A 10,718-nucleotide genomic window follows, 5' to 3' on the forward strand; every position below is an offset into this window, starting at 1 on the left:
GATATAGTATGGAGGGGTAACAGGGAGGATATAGTATGGAGGGGTAACAGGATATATTCTATGGAGGGGTAACAGGGAGGATATAGTATGGAGGGGTAACAGGATATAGTATGGAGGGGTATAGTATGTATGAGGGGTAACAGGGGAGGATATAGTATGGAGGGGTAAGGGGAGGATATAGGGAGGATATAGTATGGAGGGGTAACAGGATATATTATGAAGGGGTAACAGGGGAGGATATAGTATGGAGGGGTAACAGGATATAGTATGGAGGGGTAACAGGGGAGGATATAGTATGGAGGGGTAACAGGGGAGGATATAGTATGGAGGGGTAACAGGGGAGGATATAGTATGGAGGGGTAACAGGATATAGTATGGAGGGGTAACAGGGAGGATATAGTATGGAGGGGTAACAGGGGAGGATATAGTATGGAGGGGTAACAGGGGAGGATATAGTATGGAGGGTAACAGGGGAGGATATAGTATGGAGGGGTAACAGGGGAGGATATAGTTGGAGGGGTAACAGGGGATATAGTATGGAGGGGTAACAGGAGGATATAGTATGGAGGGGTAACAGGGGAGGATATAGTATGGAGGGGTAACAGGGGAGGATATAGTATGGAGGGGTAACAGGGGAGGATATAGTATGGAGGGGTAACAGGGGAGGATATAGTATGGAGGGGTAACAGGGGAGGATATAGTATGGAGGGGTAACAGGATATAGTATGGAGGGTAACAGGGGAGGATATAGTATGGAGGGGTAACAGGGAGGATATAGTATGGAGGGGTAACAGGATATAGTATGGGGGAGGGGTAACAGGGGAGGATATAGTATGGAGGGGTAACAGGGGAGGATATAGTATGGAGGGGTAACAGGGGAGGATATAGTATGGAGGGGTAACAGGGGGGATATATAGTATGGAGGGGTAACAGGGAGGATATAGTATGGAGGGGTAACAGGGGAGGATATAGTATGGAGGGGTAACAGGAGGGGTAACAGGAGGATATAGTATGGAGGGGTAACAGGGGATATAGTATGGAGGGGTAACAGGGGAGGATATAGTATGGAGGGGTAACAGGGAGGATATAGTATGGAGGGGTAACAGGATATAGTATGGAGGGGTAACAGGGGAGGATATAGTATGGAGGGGTAACAGGATATAGTATGGAGGGGTAACAGGGGAGGATATAGTATGGAGGGGTAACAGGGGAGGATATAGTATGGAGGGGTAACAGGGGAGGATATAGTATGGAGGGGTAACAGGGAGGATATAGTATGGAGGGGTAACAGGGATATATAGTATGGAGGGGTAACAGGGAGGATATAGTATGGAGGGGTAACAGGGAGGATATAGTATGGAGGGGTAACAGGGGAGGATATAGTATGGAGGGGTAACAGGGGAGGACATAGTATGGAGGGATATAGTATGGAGGGGTAACAGGGGGAGGAGGGGTGGCAGGATAGTATGGAGGGGTAACAGGGGAGGATATAGTATGGAGGGGTAACAGGGGAGGATATAGTATGGAGGGGTAACAGGGGAGGATATAGTATGGAGGGGTAACAGGAGGATATAGTATGGAGGGGTAACAGGGGAGGATATAGTATGGAGGGGTAACAGGGGAGGATATAGTATGGAGGGGTAACAGGGGAGGATATAGTATGGAGGGGTAACAGGGGAGGATATAGTATGGAGGGGTAACAGGATATAGTATGGAGGGGTAACAGGGGAGGATATAGTATGGAGGGGTAACAGGATATAGTATGGAGGGGTAACAGGGGAGGATATAGTATGGAGGGGTAACAGGGGAGGATATAGTATGGAGGGGTAACAGGGGATATAGTATGGAGGGGTAACAGGGGAGGATATAGTATGGAGGGGTAACAGGGGAGGATATAGTATGGAGGGGTAACAGGGGAGGATATAGTATGGAGGGGTAACAGGAGGATATAGTATGGAGGGTAACAGGGGAGGATATAGTATGGAGGGGTAACAGGATATAGTATGGAGGGTAGGATATATAGTATGGAGGGGTAACAGGGGAGGATATAGTATGGAGGGGTAACAGGGGAGGTATGGAGGGTAACAGGGGAGGATATAGTATGGAGGGGTAACAGGGGTGGCAGGGGAGGATATAGTATGGAGGGTAACAGGATATAGTATGGAGGGGTAACAGGGGAGGATATAGTATGGAGGGGTAACAGGGGAGGATATATTATGGAGGGGTAACAGGATATAGTATGGAGGGTTAACAGGGGAGGATATAGTATGGAGGGGTAACAGGGGAGGATATATTATGGAGGGGTAACAGGATATATTATGGAGGGGTAACAGGATATATTATGGAGGGGTAACAGGGGAGGATATAGTATGGAGGTGTAACAGGGGAGGATATAGTATGGAGGGGTAACAGGATATAGTATGGAGGGGTAACAGGGGAGGATATAGTATGGAGGGGTAACAGGATATATTATGGAGGGGTAACAGGGGAGGATATAGTATGGAGGGGTAACAGGGGAGGATATAGTATGGAGGGGTAACAGGGGAGGATATAGTATGGAGGGGTAACAGGGGAGGATATAGTATGGAGGGGTGACAGGGGAGGATATAGTATGGAGGGGTAACAGGGGAGGATATAGTTTGGAGGGGTAACAGGGGGAGGATATAGTATGGAGGGGTAACAGGGGAGGATATAGTATGGAGGGGTAACAGGGGAGGATATAGTATGGAGGGGTAACAGGGGAGGATATAGTATGGAGGGGTAACAGGGGAGGATATAGTATGGAGGGGTAACAGGGAGGATATAGTATGGAGGGGTAACAGGATATAGTATGGAGGGGGAGGGGTAACAGGATATAGTATGGAGGGGCAACAGGGTAGGATATAGTATGGAGGGGTAACAGTATATATAGTATGGAGGGGTAACAGGGGAGGATATAGTATGGAGGGGTAACAGGATATCGTATGGAGGGGTAACAGGAGGATATAGTATGGAGGGGTAACAGGATATATTATGGAGGGGTAACAGGGGAGGATATAGTATGGAGGGGTAACAGGGGAGGATATAGTATGGAGGGGTAACAGGGGAGGATATAGTATGGAGGGGTAACAGGGGAGGATATAGTATGGAGGGGTGACAGGGGAGGATATAGTATGGAGGGGTAACAGGGGAGGATATAGTTTGGAGGGGTAACAGGGGAGGATATAGTATGGAGGGGTAACAGGGGAGGATATAGTATGGAGGGGTAACAGGGGAGGATATAGTATGGAGGGGTAACAGGAGAGGATATAGTATGGAGGGGTAACAGGGGAGGATATAGTATGGAGGGGTAACAGGATATAGTATGGAGGGGTAACAGGATATAGTATGGAGGGGCAACAGGGTAGGATATAGTATGGAGGGGTAACAGTATATATAGTATGGAGGGGTAACAGGGGAGGATATAGTATGGAGGGGTAACAGGATATCGTATGGAGGGGTAACAGGGAGGATATAGTATGGAGGGTAACAGGATATAGTATGGAGGGGTAACAGGGGAGGATATAGTATGGAGGGGTAACAGGATATAGTATGGAGGGGTAACAGGGGAGGATATAGTATGGAGGGGTAACAGGGGGAGGATATAGTATGGAGGGGTAACAGGGGAGGATATAGAATGGAGGGGTAACGGGGGACGATATAGTATGGAGGGGTGACAGGGGAGGATATAGTATGGAGGGGTAACAGGGGAGGATATAGTTTGGAGGGGTAACAGGGGAGGATATAGTATGGAGGGGTAACAGGGGAGGATATAGTATGGAGGGGTAACAGGGGAGGATATAGTATGGAGGGGTAACAGGGGAGGATATAGTATGGAGGGGTAACAGGGGAGGATATAGTATGGAGGGGTAACAGGGGAGGATATAGTATGGAGGGGTAACAGGATATAGTATGGAGGGGTAACAGGATATAGTATGGAGGGGCAACAGGGTAGGATATAGTATGGAGGGGTAACAGTATATATAGTATGGAGGGGTAACAGGGGAGGATATAGTATGGAGGGGTAACAGGATATCGTATGGAGGGGTAACAGGGAGGATATAGTATGGAGGGGTAACAGGATATATTATGGAGGGGTAACAGGGCAGGATATAGTATGGAGGGGTAACAGGGGAGGATATAGTATGGAGGGGTAACAGGGGAGGATATAGTATGGAGGGGTAACAGGGGAGGATATAGTATGGAGGGGTGACAGGGGAGGATATAGTATGGAGGGGTAACAGGGGAGGATATAGTTTGGAGGGGTAACAGGGGAGGATATAGTATGGAGGGGTAACAGGGGAGGATATAGTATGGAGGGGTAACAGGGAGGATATAGTATGGAGGGGTAACAGGGGAGGATATAGTATGGAGGGGTAACAGGGGAGGATATAGTATGGAGGGGTAACAGGATATAGTATGGAGGGGTAACAGGATATAGTATGGAGGGGCAACAGGGTAGGATATAGTATGGAGGGGTAACAGTATATATAGTATGGAGGGGTAACAGGGGAGGATATAGTATGGAGGGGTAACAGGATATCGTATGGAGGGGTAACAGGGAGGATATAGTATGGAGGGGTAACAGGATATAGTATGGAGGGGTAACAGGGAGGATATAGTATGGAGGGGTAACAGGATATAGTATGGAGGGGTAACAGGAGAGGATATAGTATGGAGGGGTAACAGGGGAGGATATAGTATGGAGGGGTAACAGGGGAGGATATAGAATGGAGGGGTAACGGGGGAGGATATAGTATGGAGGGGTAACAGGGGAGGATATAGTATGGAGGGGTAACAGGGGAGGATATAGTATGGAGGGGTAACAGGGAGGATATAGTATGGAGGGGTAACAGGGGAGGATATAGTATGGAGGGGTAACAGGATATAGTATGGAGGGGTAACAGGGGAGGATATAGTATGGAGGGGTAACAGGGGAGGATATAGTATGGAGGGGTAACAGGGGAGGATATAGTATGGAGGGGTGACAGGGGAGGATATAGTATGGAGGGGTAGCAGGATATAGTATGGAGGGGTAACAGGATATATTATGGAGGGGTAACAGGGGAGGATATATTATGGAGGGGTAACAGGATATAGTATGGAGGGTTAACAGGGGAGGATATAGTATGGAGGGGTAACAGGGGAGGATATATTATGGAGGGGTAACAGGATATAGTATGGAGGGGTAACAGGATATATTATGGAGGGGTAACAGGATATATTATGGAGGGGTAACAGGGGAGGATATAGTATGGAGGTGTAACAGGGGAGGATATAGTATGGAGGGGTAACAGGATATAGTATGGAGGGGTAACAGGGAGGATATAGTATGGAGGGGTAACAGGATATATTATGGAGGGGTAACAGGGGAGGATATAGTATGGAGGGGTAACAGGGGAGGATATAGTATGGAGGGGTAACAGGGGAGGATATAGTATGGAGGGGTGACAGGGGAGGATATAGTATGGAGGGGTAACAGGGGAGGATATAGTTTGGAGGGGTAACAGGGGAGGATATAGTATGGAGGGGTAACAGGGGAGGATATAGTATGGAGGGGGGGTAACAGGGGAGGATATAGTATGGAGGGGTAACAGGGGAGGATATAGTATGGAGGGGTAACAGGGGTGGATATAGTATGGAGGGGTAACAGGATATAGTATGGAGGGGTAACAGGATATAGTATGGAGGGGCAACAGGGTAGGATATAGTATGGAGGGGTAACAGTATATATAGTATGGAGGGGTAACAGGGGAGGATATAGTATGGAGGGGTAACAGGATATCGTATGGAGGGGTAACAGGGAGGATATAGTATGGAGGGGTAACAGGATATATTATGGAGGGGTAACAGGGGAGGATATAGTATGGAGGGGTAACAGGGGAGGATATAGTATGGAGGGGTAACAGGGGAGGATATAGTATGGAGGGGTAACAGGGGAGGATATAGTATGGAGGGGTGACAGGGGAGGATATAGTATGGAGGGTAACAGGGGAGGATATAGTTTGGAGGGGTAACAGGGGGGGTAGGATATAGTATGGAGGGGTAACAGGGGAGGATATAGTATGGAGGGGTAACAGGGGAGGATATAGTATGGAGGGGTAACATGGGAGGATATAGTATGGAGGGGTAACAGGGGAGGATATAGTATGGAGGGGTAACAGGATATAGTATGGAGGGGTAACAGGATATAGTATGGAGGGGTAACAGGATATAGTATGGAGGGGCAACAGGGTAGGATATAGTATGGAGGGGTAACAGTATATATAGTATGGAGGGGTAACAGGGGAGGATATAGTATGGAGGGGTAACAGGATATCGTATGGAGGGGTAACAGGGAGGATATAGTATGGAGGGGTAACAAGATATAGTATGGAGGGGTAGTATGGAGGGGAAGAGAGGAGGGGAGAGTATATTAGGGGAAGAGTGGAAGGTAGTGGAGGGGAGGGGAAGGGAGGAGGTGAGGGGAAGAGAGTAGGGGAGTGTAGGGATGGGGGAGTCAGTTCTCTGTAATGATACAGTATGTTGACACGTGTTCTCCTCTCCAACATCATCTCACAGTTTCACCTATTTGACTCCTCTCACAGTAATCTCATCATCTGGACAACTCAGAGACATTAACCTACTGGGCCATCCCAGAAAGCCATCCCATAATGGCCATCCCATAAAGCCATCCCATAATGGCCATCACAGAGAGCCATCCCATAAAGCTATCCCTTTCATAATATCATAATATCCACCATTTAACGAGAGCTTTTATCCAAAGCCATTTACAGTCAGTCATGTTTTGTATGTGTGGCCCAGCAGGAATTGAACCTTCTATACTGGTGTAGCGAACACCATGCTCTTTCTTTTTTCTTTATTTATTTATTTACCTTTATTTTACTAGGCAAGTCAGTTAAGAACAAATTCTTATTTTCAATGACGGCCTAGGAACAGTGGGTTAACTGCCTTGTTCAGGGGCAGAATGACAGAATTTGTACCTTGTCAGCTCGGGGATTTGAACTTGCAACGTTTCGGTTACTAGTCCGATGCTCTAACCACTAGGCTACCCTGCCAACTGAGCCACACAGGTCACTTGTTTGTTGACAGTCACCTCCCCTCCTCAACTGCCATGCCCTGCCCTCCCCTCCCCCTCCAATCCTCCCCAACTCCTATCCTCCTCTACCCAACTCCCATCCTCCCCACTCTCCTCCACTACCCAACTCCTCCCCAACTCCCATCCTCCCCAACTCCCCTCTCATCCCCTCCTCCCCAACTCCCCTCCTCCCCAACTCCCATCCCCCCACAACACCTCCTCAACTCCCATCCTCCTCTCCCCAACTCCCATCATCTCCTCCCCAACTCTCCTCCCCAACTCCCATCCTCCCCAACTCCCAACACCTCCCCAACCCCATCCTCCCCAACTCCCAACACCTCCCCAACTCCCATCATCTACTCCCCAACTCTCCTCCCCAACTCCCATCCTCCCCAACTCCCACCCTCTCCTCCCCAACTCCCATCCTCCCCAACTCCCACCCTCTCCTCCCCAACTCCCATCCTCCCCTCCCCAACTCCCAACACCTCCTCAACTCCCATCCTCCTCTCCCCAACTCCCATCATCTCCTCCCCAACTCTCCTCCCCAACTCCCATCCTCCCCAACTCCCAACACCTCCCCAACTCCCATCCTCCCCAACTCCCAACACCTCCCCAACTCCCATCATCTCCTCCCCAACTCTCCTCCCCAACTCCCATCCTCCCCAACTCCCATCCTCCCCAACTCCCACCCTCTCCTCCCCAACTCCCATCCTCCTCTCCCCAACTCTCCTCCCCAACTCCCATCCTCCCCAACTCCCACCCTCTCCTCCCCAACTCCCATCCTCCTCTCCCCAACTCTCCTCCCCAACTCCCATCCTCCCCAACTCCCACCCTCCTCTCCCCAACTCAGGCAGACAGACAGACAGACAGACAGACAGACAGACAGACAGACAGACAGACAGACAGACAGACAGACAGACAGACAGGCAGGCAGACAGACAGGCAGACAGGCAGGCAGGCAGACAGGCAGACAGGCAGACAGGCAGGCAGGCAGGCAGGTAGGCGTCTCCAAAATTGGTTTCAAATGACTGCTTCCCTTTACCTTTCTGTCTCCTCTCCCTTCATCTCTCCCCTCCTCCTCTCCCTTCACCTCTCTCTTCACCTCTCCCTTCCTACCTCTCCCTTCATCTCTCCCCCCTGCCTCTCCCTTCACCTCTACCCTCCTCTCCCTTCACCTCTCCCCTCCTCCTCTCCCTTCATCTCTCCCCTCCTCCTCTCCCTTCACCTCTCCCCTCCTCCCTCTCCCTTCATCTCTCCCCCCTGCCTCTCCCTTCACCTCTCCCCTCCTCCCTCTACCTTCATCTCTCTCCCCTCCTCCTCTCCTTTCACCTGTCCCCAAACCTACCAAACCTACCAAACCTACCAAACTTACCAAACCTACCAAACCATTTGATCACCCGCAATAAACAGAAGTAGATTTGTCAACTACCACCCTAATCTAAGAAGTCGAAAGAGGAGAAATTGGCACCAACACATCCCTTACAAATATTCCACTAGCAATCAGCCTGCCCACTAAACATACTCTCTCCATGAACACAACAACTGCTTTGTTCATTCTGAAAGCAGAATGTATAAATTCAGCTCCCACCTTTTCACCGACTGCGAGCAGGGCCTCCTCCACCTTAACTCCGTTCTCAGGAACACACAGCGGAGGAGACAGCATCTCCTCCGTGCTATGCTGCAAAGCCATCGTGCACACCACACCGTTCAAACCCCAGGAAACTAAAAGTCTTTCCTCTTCCTCCCTAACTTTGAACGAAAACGGAGGGTACCGCTAAACTAACAGTACGTTGAATCTCCACCATAGAAAATAAAATTGAAAGAAAAGACCAAGGAAAGAATAAAGAAATTAAGTAAGGACAGAGACCTCCACTCAGCCTCTCAACTACAAACACTCCCAGAATGCATTGAGAGAGAGAGAAAGAATGAGCGAGAGAGAGAGAGAGAGAGAGAGAGAGAGAGAGAGAGAGAGAGAGAGAGAGCTGTTCTGGACAAGTCCACAGCTTCCTGAAGAAAGGCTGAGGAAATAATTGAGTCTATTTTAGGATCAGAGCTGCAATCCTTTCCTTTCTCTCAGAGGAACAGTTGAGAAAGGGACTGAAGAAGAGACTGAGGAATGGGCTGAGGAAGAGACTGAGGAAGGGACTGAGGAATGGGCTGAGGAAGGGACTGAGGAAGAGACTGAGGAAGGGACTGAGGAAGGGACTGAGGAAGAGACTGAGGAAGAGACTGAGGAAGGGACTGAGGAAGGGACTGAGGAAGAGACTGAGGAAGGGACTGAGGAAGGGACTGAGGAATGGGCTGAGGAAGGGACTGAGGAAGAGACTGAGGAAGGGACTGAGGAAGAGACTGAGGAAGAGACTGAGGAAGGGACCGAGGAAGGGACCGAGGAAGAGACTGAGAAAGGGACCGAGGAAGGGACTGAGGAAGGGACTGAGGAAGGGACTGAGGAAGAGACTGAGGAAGAGACTGAGGAAGGGACTGAGGAAGAGACTGAGGAAGGGACTGAGGAAGAGACTGAGGAAGGGACTGAGGAAGGGACTGAGGAAGAGACTGAGGAAGAGACTGAGGAAGAGACTGAGGAAGGGACTGAGGAAGAGACTGAGGAAGGGACTGAGGAAGAGACTGAGGAAGGGACTGAGGAAGGGACTGAGGAAGAGACTGAGGAAGAGACTGAGGAAGGGACTGAGGAAGAGACTGAGGAAGGGACTGAGGAAGGGACTGAGGAAGAGACTGAGGAAGGGACTGAGGAAGAGACTGAGGAAGAGACTGAGGAAGGGACTGAGGAAGGGACTGAGGAAGAGACTGAGGAAGAGACTGAGGAAGGGACTATAAACACCCCCGTGCCACACACACCTCATCACATACACACATCTCATCATACACATCCTCACACACATCTCAACATACACACACACAGATCTCATGACACACACACACTTCTCATCAAACACACCCAAAGACATATCTCATTACGCACACAAACCTCATCACACACACACCCACACACATATCTCATTATACACACAAACCTCATCATACACACACCCACATCTCATCACACACACACACACACACACATACACACACACACACATCTCATCACACACATCTCATCACACACACATCTCATCACACACATCTCCTCACACACACCAACACACACATCTCATCACACACACACCAACACACACATCTCCTCACACACACATCTCATCACACACACACCAACACACACATCTCCTCACACACACATCTCATCACACACACACCAACACACACATCTCATCACACACATCTCCTCACACACACCAACACACACATCTCATCACACACACACCAACACACACATCTCATCACACACATCTCCTCACACACACCAACACACACATCTCATCACACACACATCTCATCACACACATCTCCTCACACACACCAACACACACATCTCATCACACACACATCTCATCACACACATCTCCTCACACACACCAACACACACATCTCATCACACACACACCAACACACACATCTCATCACACACATCTCCTCACACACACCAACACATACATCTCATCACACACACATCTCATCACACACACATCTCATCACACACATCTCC

General features: G+C 49.4%; 1 protein-coding gene across 1 annotated transcript in view; it reads left to right on the forward strand.

Moving 5' to 3' along the window:
* Positions 1-9,931, forward strand: part of LOC135574963 (neuronal migration protein doublecortin-like) — a 23,880-nt gene extending 13,949 nt beyond the window's left edge. The window contains exon 8 of the mRNA XM_065027089.1: positions 9,174-9,931. Within this exon, the coding sequence (XP_064883161.1) occupies positions 9,174-9,931 (758 nt within the window). The remainder of the gene's footprint in view (positions 1-9,173) is intronic.
* Positions 9,932-10,718: the final 787 nt, after the last annotated feature.

The sequence above is a fragment of the Oncorhynchus nerka genome, linkage group LG14 (genome assembly GCF_034236695.1).
Source record: "Oncorhynchus nerka isolate Pitt River linkage group LG14, Oner_Uvic_2.0, whole genome shotgun sequence".
Taxonomy (NCBI): Eukaryota; Metazoa; Chordata; class Actinopteri; order Salmoniformes; family Salmonidae; genus Oncorhynchus; species Oncorhynchus nerka.